This window comes from Bubalus bubalis, chromosome 20 (assembly GCF_019923935.1).
Source record: "Bubalus bubalis isolate 160015118507 breed Murrah chromosome 20, NDDB_SH_1, whole genome shotgun sequence".
Classification (NCBI taxonomy): Eukaryota; Metazoa; Chordata; class Mammalia; order Artiodactyla; family Bovidae; genus Bubalus; species Bubalus bubalis.
Genome location: NC_059176.1, coordinates 38,733,478 through 38,753,882, shown reverse-complemented (window position 1 = coordinate 38,753,882; position 20,405 = coordinate 38,733,478). Strand labels below are relative to the sequence as shown.

At 36.5% G+C, this 20,405-nt stretch overlaps 1 protein-coding gene across 1 annotated transcript in view; it reads right to left on the bottom strand.

Moving 5' to 3' along the window:
- ETFA (electron transfer flavoprotein subunit alpha) overlaps positions 1-20,405 on the bottom strand; it is a 70,147-nt gene that overhangs the window by 41,834 nt on the left and 7,908 nt on the right. Inside the window, exons 2-9 of the mRNA XM_006044406.4 lie at positions 15,589-15,735; positions 13,565-13,646; positions 13,381-13,463; positions 9,938-10,037; positions 8,782-8,892; positions 8,035-8,136; positions 6,806-6,874; positions 2,773-2,855 (exon numbers count right to left, since the gene is read on the bottom strand). Of these exons, the coding sequence (XP_006044468.1) occupies positions 2,773-2,855; positions 6,806-6,874; positions 8,035-8,136; positions 8,782-8,892; positions 9,938-10,037; positions 13,381-13,463; positions 13,565-13,646; positions 15,589-15,735 (777 nt within the window). The remainder of the gene's footprint in view (positions 1-2,772; positions 2,856-6,805; positions 6,875-8,034; positions 8,137-8,781; positions 8,893-9,937; positions 10,038-13,380; positions 13,464-13,564; positions 13,647-15,588; positions 15,736-20,405) is intronic.

Sequence of the window (20,405 nt, the reverse complement as noted above, 5' to 3'; positions counted from 1 at the left end):
GCAACTCAAGGCGGTTTAACATTTAAAAACCAAGCAATGTATTATTATGAATACATAAGTCTGTGTATCTGCCTACACATACATACCTACACACACATACTTACACACACTCCCTAACTTTTTTCACTGAGGTGTCCTGAGAACAGCAATATCCAAACAGCAACAGGCACAAGTAATATTCAGATGTCAGTTTCATACTATTCTTCCACTAAAAGGAACCAGAACTCCCTGGAGAAAAGACTGATGCCAGGGCTGGGACAGCAAAGGTACAAAAAGCCTAGAACATCTTATTCTATCAGTATGATGGGAACATCTTAAGACACAGAAGCCCCCAGAAGGACTTCTCACTGGCCAAATGTGGAACAATTTGTACATCAACAGAAATAATAACAACAGATTTTCACCCACTGAACATAATAGGGACAATAAGTCCTATTATAAATAAATATTCAATGTTCACTTATAAGAAAATAAATGTAAATGAATAAACTGAAAGTTTGAGAACTGGAATATTCACATCATTTCAAAGTTCCTCCTTATAAAAAATTTATTAATTACAAAGGGAAAAACAGCTTTACAGTGGAGAAGTCTGAGAAATATCACCTTAATCAAAAGTCAAAGTGAAAACCTAATAAAACACAATGAAACTGTGTACCACTTTATAGGAGGAAATATCACTTTTGGGATATTCCTGTCAAAGGTGCATATATATTCTAAATTGAATGGTGAGGAGACAAAAGATAAACCCAAAATAAGGGACATTCTACTCTACAAAATAGCTGTCCTATAATTTTCAAAAGTGTCAAGGTTATGAAAGTCAAAATAAGACAGGAACTGTTTGAGATGGAAGGACACATGACAACCATATGCAACATTTGATTACAAATTACAACCCTTTGCTAAAACATATAGGACATTATTGGGACAACTGGCAAAACCTGAACAGGGTCTGATGATCACATGGTATTAATGTACTGGTGCCAATGTCCTGATTTTAAAAGTTGTATTGTGGTTTTATAGGAGAATGTCCTACATATTTGGAAATGATGGAGAATCATCTCAGCAACTTACTCTCAAACAGTCCACAAAAATAAAGGTTTTTACTTTGTACTTGAAAGTTTTCTGTAAACTTGAAATCAGCTCAAAAAAGATTTAGAGTCTTAAAAGAAAAATATACACAAACATACACACAACTACACACAGACAAATAATACACACAGAGACAGACAGACACACACATACACTGAAGTCTAACTCAGAGTTAATGAGCCAGAATCTCCAGGGAATACAGGATTCATGTTAAAGAAAGTCTTCAAAGACTTTAATATGTTTTAAATTCCTTATGAAAAATTTTCAGTAATCCTACAGTCATGACAGTAATGTTGAAGAAAGCTGACTGCATGACATTTATCTACAAGTAAGGATGCCACAGGTTGTTCCCTGTCATTCTGCCATGCTACTTAAAAACAAGTGTATTGTTCCTGAAAAGTCAATGTAAATAAAAGCCTGTCTCCCACCATACTTTGCTATAGAAGTATTATTGATTAGAAAGGTTGTGGGCTTCATCTTTGGTAAATAAATTCAAATCTAAAGATATTTATTCATGTAAACTAGGACAAACAAGATTTCCACCAAAAAATACCTATTTGCCATTCCTCATTAAACGTCAGGGAAGGTTCGAATTTACCTGCTCAATAGATGTTCTCACAGCCTGACAAATGCGGAATCACAAGCAAACAGGTCACATGGTTTTTCTAACTAGTTTAGATTCTGAGATCTTATCTGAGTTCAAATAAGCTGAATAACACAAAAAGCATTAACAACCATCAATAATTAGATCTTATAAAAATAAAAATTCCTGCTCTTCAAAAGAAAATGAATAAGGAAGCAATAAAAAGACAAAGAACCCAATTTTAAAACGGGCAAAAGATTGAACTCTCTTCAAAACAAACTTCAAAGACAAGACAAATTTTTTTTATTATTTTGAAATTTTAAATGAACATCTGATGAGATATGAGATTTTTTAATGGATATGACAATATCTTGTTTTGAAATACATTAAAAGTACATTTTGAAATATATTTAAAAACTCATTTTCCTCCACACAATAAAGATTTAAGCTGGCTAAGAATTCTACCCACTGAAAACTTGTATCATCTAAGAAACACGACAATCATTCAATATTGTTAGTAATTCAACTTTGAAACCAATATATTCCTAAGTTTTGAATAGTTTTAATTGAAGAATAATCTAATACGGATCAGAACGGAATCAGAATTCCTGAATTTACAGAATTCACTGAATTTCATGCAACTAGACATAATACAGAAATAAACTAGGTGTTCAGGAAGATGTTAGACGATAGGTGTCAATTCACAGCTCCTGATTTTGAGAGTCTGTGTTCATTAATATAGATTCATCGGTTTTATGGACAAATTTTATAATACATAGGCATTATGGTAAATAAATGCTAAGGTGAACTATATAATAAAATGATGCTTCTCTCAATTTCATATTTAGTGTTGTGACAAATTTGACAAAGTATTCTACTGCTTTAAAAACTCTGAAAAACACTGCTGGATTTAAGACCTGCTATACATTTTACTGAGGCCAAGAAATCCATAGGCCTGTGAGGACACATTCACCAGGATAAAGGCTAACTGCTTAGGTACACTGAATAGATCATCACTTCACTGAGATGATGGTTCCACAAATACATATAGTTCTTATCCCTACAGAATTTTGCATGGCATATTTTACTGCAATACTTACTGGTGCCACTATTTTTCCTGTCTGTCCAACTTGCAAGTCATTGGGAACAAAGCCAGCATCAACAGCAGCACGAGAAGCACCAACTAAGAAAAAAAACAGTTGTCATTTTTAAAGTTCTATTATTCAATTTGTTGGGGACATTCACTGACAATGGTTTTAAAAAAAATTTTTTTTTTACCCTCTCCAATCCTCTCCAGCAGATGCTGCTTTGTCTGCCAGCATCCTCATACCACTGGGGCCTCAAGGTGGTACTCCAGGCCCTCACTGCCACTCTCAAAAGGTTTTCCCTCCTTTCTCCTTAAAAGCCTTCCATTTTGAATCTCATGTCATCGGATAATGTCACTCGTATATTGCTTGTGTCATCTATTAACCAGCAGGTCAATTCCCTTCATTTCTCTAGGATTTTTAGCTTCTGGGTCTTTGTTACTCTCTCCAATACTAGTCTTATCTTAATTCTTGAAGACTTTGACATCCTGGCTCCTCAATTCTTTGAGCAATTCTCCATTCATCTTACCCTTCATGCTACCTCAGCCATACCCATGGTCATATCCTCAATCTGTCCATTACCAATACCATCAACAATCTCAATTTCCAAAATCTCTCTGTGACCTCCCTATTCCAGCTGATCCCTTTTAGTCCCTTACTCCAACAACCCTCTGACCCCATTGAGGGCTATAATTCTTTCCACTGTCCCTCTCTCCCCTTATGTTCTCTCTTCTTTCTTTACCCAGTTCAGTTTCTATTATCAATGACTCTAAGCACTCCTTTGCATATGCCTTCAATTTCCTTGCCCTCCTCTTATATCATCTTATTTCCAGATGGTGGAAAATCTCCATCTCTGGTTACTGACTAAACAATCTTTCTCCCCTTGGCATACCTGTCCTGTTCAGCATGACTGCAGAAAAATGCTAATGTTATTCTGCCATGTTAACTGTTTTGTACTTTAAATAAATAGGCCTTACTTCTCTCAGACTGTCCTATATTGTAATTTTGTATCTTTCCTCTCTCTTCAAACTTTCAATATTCTTTTAACATTCTGCTTCCAATTTCACTAAAAAACTGAAACCTGCTCCAACTAACAAGTTCACCCATCAATTTGCAGCTGTGTTCATATTCTCTCCCACCGACTCAAGAACATCACTCCAATAACTCTCATCTCATGTATGATTAACCTTTCCCTCTTAACTGGAGCATTCCCATCGGCATATAAAGCATGCTATTATCTTCTAATCTTTAAAAAGTTCCTCTGTTGGTCCTGCTCCCCCTCTAGCTACTGTCTATTTCTCTGCTCTACCATATGGTTAGAAGCCTCTAAAGAGTCGTTTGCATTCATTGTCTCCATTGCCAGGCCTCCCATTCTACTTCTAAAAACTTTTTAATTAAAATATGACACACATACAAGAAAAGCACACAAATCACAAATGAACTGAGCTCATGATCAGCTTTGACGGCTGATCATCAAGTGAATACAACCATGTAACTACTTTTAAACACTCCAATCAGGTTTTTGCCCCCACTACCACCATTACTAAAACTGTTCAAAGTCACCAATGATCTCTACGTGGCTGATCAATGAGGCACTTTTCAGTTCTCATCTTCCCTGACCTATGAGCAGCATTTGACACAGGTGATCACGCTTTCCTTTACTGAGACACTTCACTTAGATTCCAGAACATCACACTCTCTATCCTGGTTTTCCTGCCTTACTTTTCCATTTGTCTTTGGTCTTCATTCTCCTCTTCTCCCCTACCTGTTAATCTTACAGCATCTAGGGCTTAGCCCTAGGACTTCTTCTACATCTACACTCTTGGTGAATTCATCCAGTCTCACAGTTTCAAATACCATCTAAATGCAATTGATTCCCAAATTTCTATCTCCAGTCCAAACTTTCAAACTCCACATTCCTATCAGATCAGATCAGATCAGTCGCTCAGTCGTGTCCGACTCTTTGCGACCCCATGAATTGCAGCACACCAGGCCTCCCTGTCCATCACCAACTCCCGGAGTTCACCCAGACTCACGTCCATCGAGTCAGCGATGCCATCCAGCCATCTCATCCTCTGTTGTCCCCTTCTCCTCCTGCCCCCAATCCCTCCCAGCATCAGAGTCGTTTCCAATGAGTCAACTCTTCGCATGAGGTGGCCAAAGTACTGGAGCTTCAGCTTCAGCATCATTCCTTCCAAAGAAATCCCAGGGCTGATCTCCTTCAGAATGGACTGGTTGGATCTCCTTGCAGTCCAAGGGACTCTCAAGAGTCTTCTCCAACACCACAGGTCAAAAGCATCAATTCTTCAGCGCTCAGCCTTCTTCACAGTCCAACTCTCACATCCATACATGACCACATTCCTATAGCAACTGCTTAACTGACAACTCTATTAGGGTGTCTGTTATTAGACATCTCAAAACTTAGTACAGTCATTCCTTGGTATCCACAAGGGATTAGTTTCAGAACCCTTCCAAGGACACTGAAATCCAAGGATGCTCAAATCCCTCATATAAAACGGAACTGTATTTGCATATAAGCTACGAACACCCTCCTGTACACAGGCATACCTCAGAGATATTGGTGGTTCAGTTTCAAACCACTACAATAAAGCAAGGTATGTGGCTTATTTTTTGGTTTCCCAGCGCATTCGTTGTTGTTTAGTCACTAAGTCATGTCTGACTCTTTTTGCGACCCCATGGACTGCAGCCTGCCAGGCTCCTCTGTCCATGGGATTCTCCAGGCAAGAATACTGGAGTGGGCTGCCATTACCTCCTTCAGGGGATCTTCCTGACCCAGGGATCGAGCCCACATCTGTGTCTCCTGCATTGGCAGGCGGACTCTTCTACCACTGAGTCACCTGGGAAGCCCCTAACATACTATTTTATTATTTACTGATTTACTATGTTTACTGTCTGTGGTAAGCAGCAAAATGGCCCCTCCAAAGATATATTCACTTTCTAGTTCCCAGAACTTGTGAATATCGCCTGTGTGGCAGCAGATACAATATAAAGTTAAGGATCTTGGGAGAAGGCACATATCCTGGATCATCTAGGTGATTTTTAAATGTCATCACATATATCCGTGTTAAGAGGGATGCAGAGGGAGACATGATACAGATAAAGAGGAGAAGGTGATACGAAGACAGTGGCAGAACCTGGAGTGACGTGGCTGCAAGCCCAAGGCAGCCTCTGGTAACTGGAAACATATTCACTCCCCAGTAGGAGCATGGCTCTGCCAACACCTTGATTTCAACGTGCTTCTGGCCTCTAGAACTTTGAATCATTGTGCTCATTTTATTCATTGTTTTTTGCCTAGCTCCTAATATAGTGCCTGCCGTATAGCAGACACTCAATAAATATTTATTCAGTGAATGAATAAATGAAATATCCTCAGTCAAATACCATCATCTGATTATAAAGAGTCAAGATTACATCTTTATTCAGACAAAGCCATAACTATTTCTATGGGTACATATATTAGGTAATATAAAGCATAAAAGCCAGAAAGTTATACATGAAACTCTCAAAAGGGGGAGAACAAACTAGACATTAAGAATACACTCATTAATAGTTGTATAATTAAAAACTAAAATACTTTTAATGTTCTGATTTTTTTCAAAAACCATTATTCCATTCTTAATATACTTTTAATAACAAGATCCATCTTCCCCATAAATTTTTAAAATGTTAATTTCTATTTGTATGAGAGATTTACGTCGGACCAGCAATAAAGAGAAAAACAAGGGCATTCCTGAATCTGAAGTAGGCAACGAAATGGACATTTAATTTTTTTTAATGGAAAGAACTACTAAAATTTGGCAAATGGTAAGAGTATCATATAAATAATAATGAACAAGGACAACCTTTCCTCACTGAAGGCTACACCAATTACATGGAGATTAAGAACAACTGTTTCCGACAGAAAAGTTGAAAATGAGAGAGAGCAAAAAATCTGCAGCTTTGAGTGACTTATATACAAATGAAATAATGAAGAAAAAATATTTCCAATGAAATGGGAATATTTTTCTAGTAAGGAAAATAAACTTACCTGCAGCATGTAGTTGATCTGCCAGATCATACAATAACTTAAAGTTCTCTCCACTCTTCAAACCCCGACCTCATTTAAAAAGATGGAAAAAAAAAAAAAAAAAAAAGAATTAACCAAATATAAACTCCATTCTGTAAAAATTTTGAACTTCATATACATGAGTGAATCTTCATATTATACAACTGCCACCTTCTCTATAAAGCCTTTCCTAAGTTCTCCAATGATACTCTTGCACTTTTCCAATAAAGCATTCAACACTACTATAATTCTGTAATTAATAACTGGTTAACTACTAGTATAATTAGTCTTTAAAATCAGTCTTCCCCACTAGAACAAAAACTCTTTAAATACAAGATTCATACCTATATTGGTCACTCCTATATTTAGCAATACTTAACTGAACAAATGAAAGAAGACATTCCACTAGTCTTTAAACTCCTTAAGAGCAAGAATAATCTGTTTTTTTCCTCTTTATTTCTCCAGCACTTTTCAATGGGCCTGGCAGAGAACATATACCTAATAAACATTTATTGAAAAAATAAGTGAATAAACTAATCAGATATACCTTTCTGAAATATAAATTATTTCCTCTCAATGCCACTTGCAATAAGAGGTTGTTTGGAAGCTTAATTATTTCCTTTGATGTTTAGTTTGGAAAGATTTTTCGATCATAGCAGTCACTGTTTTAAAAAGTCAGCAGGCTATGAAATATGGGTCTTTTTGTTTGTTTCTTGGGGTTTTCTGTTTGTTTTGTTTTTAAATAAGAAGCATGGTATACAAAAAGAAGCAAGTCTTATGCAATATTAACAGTTTTCACATTAAATGTGAAAAAACTTCGAGTTATCCATAGAGACTTGGACTGCGCTGCAAGACTTTTAAAATAGAGCAAAGGGTCGCACAGCCTTGAGATTCCAGCCAGTCCTTTCTTTGCTTCAGAAGTTAACCATACTCTTCAGAATAACACAGGACTCGGTCAAAATGACAAAGATACCAAGTTGCAAAGCTATGGAGTTGAGATTTGTACCATGCTCCCCCTGGTGCCAATGAAACAGATTTGCAACAGAAGTCCAAACTATTAAACTCAAGATTTCATTTTCCTAATGGGACTAATACTCACAACTTAGTTCTTACATTTGAAAAAACACCTGTGCTCCATTAAAATTAAGTATTAATAAAAGCAAAGTATTTTAAGTTTACATCATTTTTTAAAATTACAATATTCGACTTACCACCAGACACCACCACTTTGGCACCTGTGAGCTCTGGTCGATCGCTTTTTGTTAATTTCTGGTCAAGCCATTCTGATATTCCCACTGGGGAAGTGCTTGATGCTGTGTATATTGATACATATAACAAAACAAACAGTATGAGTTCAAGTACTATAGTAAAAATAATTTTTTAAGAGAAATACACAAAGAATTAATCACAGGAAATTTAATTTTGTTAGTGTGATTTTTTTATTTTTTGCTACTGATTTCATTCTCTCTGATTTTCGGAAAGACTTAAAGGGACTGGATTCCAGCCTTCACCGTATTAGCTATATGACTTTTGAAAAGTCATTTAATTCTCTGAGTCTACCTATAAGACTGAAATAACCCTTTCTCTATGGGGTTTAATAAGATACTATATATATTAAAGTGTTAACACCTTCCATAAATTTACTATTATTACAGTCTTCCATTATATTGAAGCTCTTTTATAATAAACAATGAGAGAACAGTAAAGAATCCTTACATCAATATAACAAATTAATCTTAATGCACCCCACCCCTACCCCTTTGATATATACCAAACTATCACAGTACAAAAAAATAATATAAATATTTCTTACTTTTGGATAAACTTGGGAATATCATTTATTTAGATGGAGCTCTCAAACACCCTGCATTAGAGATTTAACTAGAAGCAATCTCTTATTCTAATATAATGTCTGAACCAAAAATAAGAAACTAAAACAAATACAAATGAACACTCACCCTTTTCTGAACTGGCACTACCTCCACTAGTTGCTGCAGCTTCAAAAGATGTTCCTCGGACAGAAAATACCTTCACTTTCTCATCACACTTCACTGTACATATAGCATTTCCTGAAATACACATTTATTTTTAAAAACAACCATGAAAGGCAAAAAAGTCCCCCAAGTATTCCTTTGAGGTTCAGAATTTACTTCACAAAGATAAGGAAAAAATAACTGTAGACCAGTTAGGTTTTTTCTACCTTTACTAAATATAGGGAAAGGACTATAACATTGAAGAAACATATCAGTGGCACTCTAGGTAACTTCGGATGTCTTTAAAAATAGAACAAGTGCTGACCTGCATGGAAGAAACAAACTGGAAAAGGCTGTCACACTAATCAGGTACATTCTTCCTAAAAGGAATATAAACAAAAGCTTTCTTCTCAAAAACAACATGATCAGTAACTTAACAACATGAGCTGCAATAACTTAATAAAGACAAAGCTACCATGCCTGCTAAGGGAAGAAATAAGTGAAAACACGGTAGGGCATAAGGGACGGCAAGTGTGACGCACCCAGATTTTTAAAGGATTTGAGACATTTCTTATGGATTAGCAATTACATTAAGAGTGACCTAAACTATGACCAAATACTTCCCTTTAAACACTACTAAAGATGAGAGGTTTGATTTGAGTTCAATCAGAAAGATCAAAGAGTTCATTGCCTTCTCCAGCCCCACCAGAGACCAGTGTGCTTAGCAAAAGATCAGTCAACTAAAAAGACACTGAACTGCATTTCTTAATGCAGACAGAAATGAAATAGAAGCAGCAAAGAAGACTGAAATTATTTTTAAAAAAACAGAAAGTTTTCTTTTTCAAGCGCCACTTACAAAATATACTGAAAAAGAAACCTAATTTTTATTGATCACTGGAAAAATCTCACTCTGTACATGGAATAACCAGGAAGGAAAAAAGTGTGTTTTAACTCTATCAGAGAGAATGTTCTATCACGGTCCAACAGCAATTCTAACACTAAGATAGATCTAACACTAAGATTTTCTTCAGGAAGCTTTAGGATGATCCATGCTTCAAAATCCTATCTTTAAGATTAATTTCTGCTTTTAGAATTTTCAAAAATTTAACATACTGATTAACTGTTTTCCTTGGGTACTCACCTGCATAAATGGTTCTCACAAATGTGTCAGGTGATTTGATTGCAATGATGTCAGAAATAGGGGCAACATCAAGTTTGGCTGCTATTCTGGGCAAAAGGTTCTAAAAGCAAAATAAGTAGTGAGTTACACACATACATGCTGATGGATGGCTATAAAATATTAGCAATAACATTCTCTAAAAGCAAATTCTATAGAAACTTTATTTTGAATATTTTATATTTCACGTGCATCTTTAGATACACGACAGCTTCAAGCACAACTTTTTGGATAGTCTTTGAACATAAGTAAGAGTTGATCATTACTCTAACTACATTAAGAGTTTTATGAGTTTATAGCAATAAACTACCTTAACTCAGCACGTTCAATTATGAGATATGACATCTGCTTTAATGATCATTTACAAAGTGTGACAGTTATAGATTACTGAATCTAGATATGATAGAAAAATATTTAGAGTAGTAAAATTCTAAAATACTAAAAAAGAACATCTTTATATGTTTACTTAATGTACATGAAAGAAAAAAATCCAAATCAGACATGTTCACCTTTTTAAAAAGTGATGTTACATTTAAAAAAATAAAAACTAACCAAAGTGTCCATCAATAGGGCATAGGTTTACAAATTATAGTAAATCCATATAATTTTAAAAATGAGAAAAGTAAAGTACAACCTTTCTCTCTCTCTCTCTATATATATATACACACACGTATATGCTTTCTCTGCATATGCATACAACATCTCTGGAATAGACACATGTGGTGACTGTGCTCCCACTAGCAGGGATCACTGGGCAAGCCCCACTAACCCCAGGGCTTAGTTACTTCACCTCACAGTAAGAGGAAGAGAACCTCTGTGCTTTTATCTAAATTTCTTGGGCTCTAAAACAGAATCAGTTAGTGAAGAATGAATACACATACTTTCTAGATGCAAAGCTTCTCTTAGATGATGACATCATCTAAGTGTAATTTTAAAAGTGAAGTGTTGCTTTTATCACACGAATAGAAAGGGTAAATCCCCCGCTGCTTTCTACACAGAGCTTACTCTATGGCATCTCCTAAACTCTGTACATGAAACCAACTCTAGCAGGTGAATTTTCATTGTAACAGCACTCAAGTTCCTCTCCTCATTCCATCCCCAAATCCTCTCTGTTCCTCTAAGAATTCTCTCAGGACCATCCTCTAATCACTCCTTTATTCTGCATCCTCTCACATGCATGTACAGTTATTGACACTAACATGTATTTTGTCTTAAAAGTTTTAATATACATATTATATAACCTTCAACTAAGTTTATAAGCACCCTGAGAGCAGAAGCTGTGTGTCTCCAGTTCTCATCTCTCTGCTGTTGCTGCTGCTGCTAAGTCACTTCAGTCGTGTCCGACTCTGTGCGACCCCATAGACGGCAGCCCACCAGGCTCCCCCGTCCCTGGGATTCTCCAGGCAAGAACAGTGGAGTGGGTTGCCATTTCCTTCTCCAATGCATGAAAGTGAAAAGTGAAAGTGAAAGTGAAGTCGTGTCTGACTCTTCGCGACCCCATGGACTGCAGCCCACCAGGCTCCTCCGTCCATGGGATTTTCCAGGCAAGAGTACTAGAGTGGGGTGCCATTGCCTTCTCCTCTCATCTCTCTACCCTGTATCTAATAAGCAGTTCTATATAAATTGATGCCAACAAGTACTGAAAGTTGAAGTCAAATTTCCTCCTGCTACATCCTCCAACTGTAAAGATTTTCTAATATTCAGTCTATTGTTACCTATATTATATAGCAATTTCCTTTCAACCATAATAACAGAGCTACTGAAAAGTACCATAGTTTATAAATCCACAATAAGAAAAAAATTAAGATTTTATAGGAAATAAAGGGCTTGGGAAAATAATTAAAATGCCATTAAACATAGTTCTAACTTGGTAAATAAGACATTTAGAAGATACCTGCTTTTAAAACAAACCAAATTTGTCAGCATTTAAAGCCTGCTTCAGTAAGTAACTCTTTCCTTGAGGCACCTTCTTTAACTGTTCAGGAAATACAACTGGAATATTATTACCTGGCTGAGCAGATTCTCACACAAATTTTACGGTATTCAGACTGTATTTCTTTCTAAAGTTTTACAGTTTTTTTTAATTCCTTGAAATTTAATACTTTCTGTACTTCTACTATTCCTTGTTTCACTTTAGCACATCTTGAAAACAAAATTTACCACAGCACTTCAAGGCACACGTCTCAATGTCCTGAAAGGATGGACAGTAAACAGATACCTCTCAACACTATCTAACAGGCTACACCACATGGTTTCAGGGAAGGCGAGGTAATAACTAACAGTGTTCTTTTGATGCACAAAAAGATGACAGTTTTAAAATTCTAGATTACCAGTATAAAGCTGTGGTATCTTAAAAAGACAATCGGTGAAGACCTATTACAGAGCAAATCGTTTAGCTTCACCTGATGGACTCTTCCTCATTTCAAATCCACTCAGAAGCTGCAGCACCAGCTATAATACTGTTATGTGACCTTTGTTCTCAAAACACCCATATAGCAGTCAAAGCCAGAGTATAAAATCTAGGGAATCAGCTACAACAAACACCCTTTCTTGGCTTAACAATTTTCTTAGTGAACTGTCATCACAGAAACTCAAGACGCACGAAATTGTTTGAATCATCTAACCCCGAAACAAAACCCTCATAGATGGAATGGTCCCCAATGATCTTTTAGTCAGTGCTGATCTGCAACATCCCAAAATACAGTAGCTGGATGTCAAGCCTCTGACTTAACCGTTTCCAAGGAAAATGACAACTGCTACAGAGAAAACCCATTCCATCTTTTAATAGTTCTAACTGGTAGACTGTAGACATCAGCTGGCCAAACTGCATCATGGTACATATCAGAAAACAAATTTCAGGAAGGTAAATAACTCATGCAGACCACGACCCATCTCATAGCACATTCAGACATATCACAATGCATGTGATCAGATTACACTTCTCTCTACCCTAAGGATGTCTTTAACCACTACACAGCCCTTTCCAAATCTCTCAAATAGATAAACTTGGCCTTTCTAAATATCCACCAGTCACCAAAGCAAATCCATTTCTTATAATGGGTTACTAATTCAAATGGCGTTCAGACAGTTCCACATTGTTATTTAAGAAAAATACATTTAAAAATAGAGCTTTCCCCATGACAAAATCTGGAAGTGGCATTATAAAAAATTATGACAAAGTCTCAAAAGAACAAAGCTGTCTCTATGACCATAGCTGAAAGCCTGGAGATAGCATTTTAACAGAAATTATAGCAAAATCTTGAAAGAATAAATTTTATCAAAACTATTACATTAATTCTGAAAGCCAGAATTAGCTGTCTAAACAAAGTCTGTTGTACATTTTCAGTACCCTGAAATCTAACCCTTCCAACTAGTGACATCAGATTCCACATTCTCAATCTTCTCACCTTTCCAAAGGCAGATGCTCCAGCACAGATGTGTGTGTGATTAAACTGCTTCTGAGTTGCCAAAATCAATGGTGTCAGTTCCTCTGAGAATTAAACACATTTGATAAACACATTTCATAATATTTTCATATTCAGTTTTGAAGCATAATTTAGACATTAATTTTTTCCCACTGGAAAAGCTCACCTGGAAGGAGGCCTTTGTATGCGTCATGCTGAGCCACCAGAACTTTCGCTACACCTGCTACTTTGCAGAGATCTTGTGCCACCTATGAATAAAAGTTTTTAATTATCCATCTAACAGAAAAATACTAATAGAGCCACCATTACAGATTCAACAGAGTATAAAATCTTAATGGCCACTGTAAAAACTGTTCTTATGAGAAAAAGGGCTTCTTAGGAATAAAAGAAAATTATTTAACAAAGAAAACCTTAAGCCAATTGATCTTATGGTCCACTGACCCTAAACAAAAATTCTTGCCTTGAAAAAAGTACAAATTGATAAACCAAAATCAACTTCGCTCTCCACTCAAATGTTATTGTATATCATGCTCTTCCCTTTTGCTCAATACAAATATTAAGTCCATCATTTTAGAAATGGTTAGGTTCTTTCACTCATAATAATGACACAGCCAATACATTTCAGACTTAAGGTTCCGAGAACTAAAGAGCAAGACTTAACCACTCTGGTATGCAAGCCACTGCACTTTATCTGACAATAATAATTTCTGCTGATATTAAAATCAGTGATTCTGGGCCATAGAGAAAACCATAGAGAACCTTAGAAAACTATACAGAAAACAGTCCACTGTCAACCCCTGAGTTCCTGCCCATCCGCATGTATTTATCTATAATGAAGCAAAATATTTTCTATTTTAATTCCTCTTTTCTCTTGTTTAGAATCAGGATGGGGTTCTGGGAAAGCTCTTTGACCACTCAGATTTTCTGTATACAGAAAGCCATTAGAATTCCTTCTTTTAAATCTCTAAGTACAGCATGACCGGTTTCTGTTTTAGCAGAAACATGGCAATCATATTCTGGTCTACCACGCCTTCTGCCCTCCCTCAAAGGAGGGCGAGGTTCCAACAACATTCACTCAAGAAAGAAGGCCGTGCAAAAGCAACTCTTCTGAATCAGGTATTCACTGGCAGGGGATATTGTACTATCAAATCCATCTCTTATTTCAGGCACTACACAGAAAAGTTACTTGCTGTCTATGATATATCTTCCAAGTTATATTAGATTAATTAAAATCACAGTAAAAAAAATCAAATCCAGAACTTGTATATCTGAAAGTAGGGCAACCAAAAAGATAGTTTAGCTATCTTTTATAACTATGCAAGAGTCAACAGTTGTTAGCAGGATTTAGGTAAAGAAATCCACATAAGCACACACCTGCTTGAATACATTATTTTAAGATACCGATTTCATGTAAGAAATTGGCCAAAACAATACTAACTGAACCTGCATTATATCACATGCTCTGCATCAATGCCATGTAATAAAAAATAAATTAAATTGTCTAAAAAGTAACAAGCTCTCTTCTGGGTTTCCTCCCCTGAGCTCCAAGCCCCCAGCTACACAACTGGCAGATCCTGTATGGTGAGACAGGCAACTGGTGGCTCCAGGTGCATAAGCTTAATGACAGCACGATTTCAACTTCACTCAAGTCCAAAGGCACAGATTCTGCAAACCTCATTAGAGTTCCTTTCCAGGGGGTTAGTTTACAGAGCTGTCATTGTCTTATGTCAACAACCAAACAAAGAACATCTTCTAGTACCAGCTGTAGTTTTGGGAAAGTCCTTGCATTTGAATTCTTACACCAATTAAAAATTAACACCCATGATACTTTTTCCAGATTTACCACTTTCAGGAATTAAAAGCAATTAGCAAGTATATTCATCAATACTAAAAAGGGATTGGCTATTAACCTCTAAGGGGACTCAAATATTCTCTCTCTACTTGGTACCTGATGGCACGTGATGGTGCCAGTGGAACTAAATCAAGTATTCCACCTCATTTCAAAAGACAAAATGCCTAGTGAGCAAATCTTTTAGTTTCTTTTTCACACACAGTAATGGTTGTGAAACTGACCATTTAATGAGGTTTAGGACCCAGTTTGGGTTACAGTCCTCATTATAACTCTCGCCATCTTTCCCTGTCTCTTGATGGCAATTTTATTTGCTATGGTTGACCTTAAAGATTTCTCACCTTGTCACATTTGGTTCCAGCTACTAAACAGGACACTTCACCTCCAAGATGTTTGGCTGCAGTGATGGTATTTAATGTAATGGGTGCAAGGGTATCATCTGCATGCTCAGCTATCACCAGGGTACTCTGAAATCGTAGCAATGAGGTCTAAAAAGAGGAAAAAAAGGAAAACAATGTTGCAGTATAATTTTTTTTTTTTGCCCTAATTGGTAAGCAGGTGTGCTTTAAAGAGAAGTGTATGCAATACTCAGTTCTATAAATGTATTTATAAATACTTGCTCAATAGCAAAACTGGGCTATTTTTATCTATCACTCTATTACTGATATTCCTGCCTAATAAAGTATTCTACTGTTAGAAAGAAATCTTTTTATTATTTCCAAACAACTTTCCCACTAATCTATGTTCAACAAGAAACTGATTTATGTATCTGAATTGAAAATCCTTAGAAGACATTCTCAAACTAGGTATCAACTACCAATTACATTCACTTGCAGTCAATACTACTAAAGAGCAGAGTATATCCAGGAATAATGATAATGTAATCAACTACTAAAGTTCTATTGCTTCAGGTAAAATGAATTTAATACCAAAATAACTGATAATGTAAATCTGTCTTTACAATACAACACTACAGCAATTCTGCTAAAGTTTTAATTGTTTAAATATGCTTTCAAATTCAAAACAGCTTTGGGGCTGTATCCTGGAACCAGTTAAAATCCTTCCAGAGGTACTGTGGGCTATCGAGAAACTAACATGTAGTTCATGGTCATTTGAAATAATTTCAAACACCAGAAACACAAAGATGAACAAGAATGGTCCCTGCACTCAAAGTTTTCAAGGGAAATAAGACTTGTTCACACACAATTACAAGACAGAATAGTTTCCAATTAATGAAGACAGCCTAAATGTTGGCAGCTGCAGATCATAAGAGAATCAAGAGGAAGAATGGAAGGAAGTGTAGGTGTTCTGACATGTGAAAGGATAAGGAAGCACACCACAGGCCTGAGGAAAGGAGAAAATCTGAGAACTGTCCTTGTGGAAAATGGCAATGAGAAAAACAGGCAGTGATGATCACATGTCATGGTTCAGTGGTTTGAATTCAGCAATAATCTTCTGATCTGGTGTTGGAATGAAGAAAGCCTAATATAAAATGTACCCAGAGCTTGAATTTTATAAGAAGGTTATAAATGAAGGGAAGCCAGGCACAGGACTACAATGCTGGTCATGCAACTAAATCAACAGAATACATATTTTTTGTTTACTATATTGTACATATCCTGGTAGCTCAGATGGTAAAGAATATGCCTGCAATGCAGGAGACCTGGGTTCAATTCCTGGGTCCGGAAGATCCCCTGGAGAAGGGAATAGCAACCCACTCTGGTATTCTTGCCTGGAGAATTCCATGGACTATGGGATCATAAAGAGTTGGGCACTACTGAGCAACTAACATCTTCACTTTGATCTTTTAATTAATACTTAGGCATACCAGTTCAACTAGTTTGCATAGTCATTTTAGGTTACCAGAAATTTTTTATGATTATAAACAGTGCAGAGATGACCCTTCTCATAGCTCTCTGCACTCTTCCTCAATAGATGAGATATCCTTTTAGTCCAGTAAGACTACAAGTTCAGATTGGAACTTGGCCAGGTTACTTCAGCTACTCTGCTTTCATAGATGACTAAATCAGATTCTGTACAACCTTCAACAAGATTGGGGCCCCTTTTCCCCTAAGCTTCCTACCTCTACAACTGCAACCCATTCCTTCTCCTCAGCCCTCTAAGCCTCCTTGATCCTTGATGAACCAATCCCAGAGCTGAGGGCCATAGATTCAGGGGTAGAAATGCTTCCAAAGCCACAGAATGAGGATGGGAAGAGGACACTGAAGAATTTGCCAGAGGACAGAACTGATACATTGTTTATTAGTGGGTGACATTTATCTTTTTCCTCCTTTTTTTGTTTACTCAAAGGGAGCAAGAAAGGGGGAGAAAAGGAGACTTCCGTTTTTGCTGAATCAAGTCTCTGTATAGATTTTATGTTTTTATAATTAAAAAAAAAAATCTCACAGGAGGTGAGAATTTTTATGGTTAAGGTTAGAAATCTTTATGCACATCTTAAGATTCACTTCTTATGACAAAATCCAGGAATGTTAGATCAAGAGATAGACACACTTTCAGAGACAGACACACTTTCAAGGCTTTTAACATTGATTGATGCAAAATGTTCTCCAGAAAAGTTGTAGCAATTCACAATTCCTAGGATGGCATGAAAATTCTTAGAAGGCAAACACCATGCCTGTTCATTTTTGTATCTCCATTGTCTAGAACAATGTTTTTTCTGATATACACCTGTAGAATTACATGGTACTTCTTTTTTAATCAGAGGAGCACACGGTAAAGAACTGTGTAATTAGAATCCAATGGCATAATTTATGATTCAAATCACATTTAACAAGAATTGCCAGTAACAAACTATTTATTACCAATATATATCAGACACCATATTTTTGATTATGCTTCACATATCGTTTACCATAAAATTTATGAGCTTTCATCGCCATTTAAAGAATAAATCCAGGATTTGGTGGCAGAAGGCCCATATTTGCTATAAATTATAGTTCTATAATAAGATAAATTGGGTAGTTTCCTAAGGAATTGTCAAGCTTTTCAGAACTTCCAAGGGAACACTGCATATTCTTCTTAAAAGGCTATTCAAAAAAATTTTAAAGAATAAACAACAACAAAAGAATATATAAGAAACTACTCGGTCCATCTATCTGACCAGTCTTGACTAAACACTACATATATCCTAAGACACTTCACATTACTTTACCAACTGACTCCTTTATAGTTTAATATTAAGTCTTCTTTTAATTCACTAAGGTTTCTTCTAATTCAATATTCTACCTTCTATTCTCACATACCACCTCAAGAGAAGCTGCAGAACCTAAACATGGTTATGTAGCTTAATTCAGCAATAATAGCTGTGTGTAGCCTGCAGCAGAAGAAATTGGTCTGTGGCCTTTAAAATGTTATTCCTTAAACCAGAGCTCAGTTTCTTCATCTTCAAATTGAGGGAGACAAAGTAAACTGAAGGGTTTCAAACTATACTCTATCCAGGAAGGCACCGCTGGAACCAGCACGTAGATAAAGTGAGCACCAGGCAGGCAGGGCTGCCAGAATGCTCCCTCACTTTGCTTTACCCAAATTAACCAAACTAATATTATTGAGCCCGCTGAAAAAGAAAGGAAAGCAAAAGTTGCTCAGTCGTGTCTGACTCTTTGCAACCCCATGGGCTACAGCCTGCCAGGCTCCTCTGTCCAAAGAATTCTCCAGGCAAGAATACCAGAGTGGGTAGCTGTTCCCTTCTCCAGGGGATCTTCCCAACCCAGGGATCAAAGCCCTCTACTAAGATTAAATTGTATTTAAAACTAAAAAATCGGATCTCTGAGCCTCCCCGCCCAGGCCCTGGTGCCCCTCTCCCTGAGCCATAGGCATATTGGTATTTTGTTTTTTAGGCACGCAGGGCTGAAAAGCACTGGTGGGGAACTGTTAAAAAAAAAAACAAAACTCAAAAATCCTTTATTATGTGGTACTATTACTACCTTGAGTTTACATATGGAGGAACTGGAACTTAATGGCTACAGCCCTAAGAAAAGAACCAGGTTAAAGTCCAGGTAGCTGGACTCAGATCTGAGGTTTGTAATTAACAGTTCTCAAAGCATTACCATTTTTAGCTGTTTTATATATGGGTCATTCCTGTAATACTTCACCTAGCAAATATTCTCCTGCTAAAAATAATAGAACTGGTCAAAAAGATGACTTCAAAGGCCTCTTTTCCAGTTCTAAAAATCCTACAACGCTAAAATCCTATTTTAAATACAAGTGGTGTAGAATATCACAAAAAGATTCAAAAAGTACAGGTCCCATTACTGAAAGGGTTTTTAAATGCAAGTTGTTTTATTACCTTGTGATCCACTGCATCTGTAGACTTTAGGGCCCTCTTTGTTTCTGAGGAAAAAAGAAGCCAAATCTTCAACATTTAAAGATAACTGTTGAAATATGCAATAAGGTAGCTGCTCAGAAAAGAATCTCAATCTCTTCAAAACACTGCTACTTAAATTAATTAATGCAGACTGGTGCCACCATCCGTTTTCTCATCAATCTTTTTGTGTGTGCGTGTGTGTGGAAGAAGTTTATTGGGGAGCACTCTTGGCTCCCCATGAGGCATCAAGGAAATATAACCGGACAGCGGAAGCAGCTGAACTGCAATTCTGCAATGCAGCCACTAAAAAGCTCTCAGCTGATCTCACAAGGGAACCCTGGAACTAGGATGGCCCATCAAACTTGCCCAGAATTGAAGCAAGGGGGCTGCAGGCTTTAGATGTGCTTTTATTTGGGGCTTTTTTTTTTTTTTTTGAATAATCAAACTAATATGACTAATGCACTTTTATTTCTGTTTCAAATTCAATCCTGGAAATAATACCATGTTTAAAAGGCAAGATATGTATCATATAAGAGAGCTCCCTGGTGGTTCAGCGGTTAAGATTCAGGGGGTGCAGACTGGATCCCTGGTCAGGGGACTAAGATCCCACATGCCTTGAGGCCAAAAAACATAACATAAAACAGAAACAGTATTGTAACAAATTCAATAAAGACTTTAAAATACTTTTAAAATTTTCTTTAAAAAAAAAAAAGAGCACATACAGTACGTACTAAATTAAAACAAAGGTAAACAGGTGAGTTAAGACAGACAAAACTCAAAAATGAAGTGACCTTGTTACCTAAAGAAAATCCTTTACCCTTACTATTACTTCAT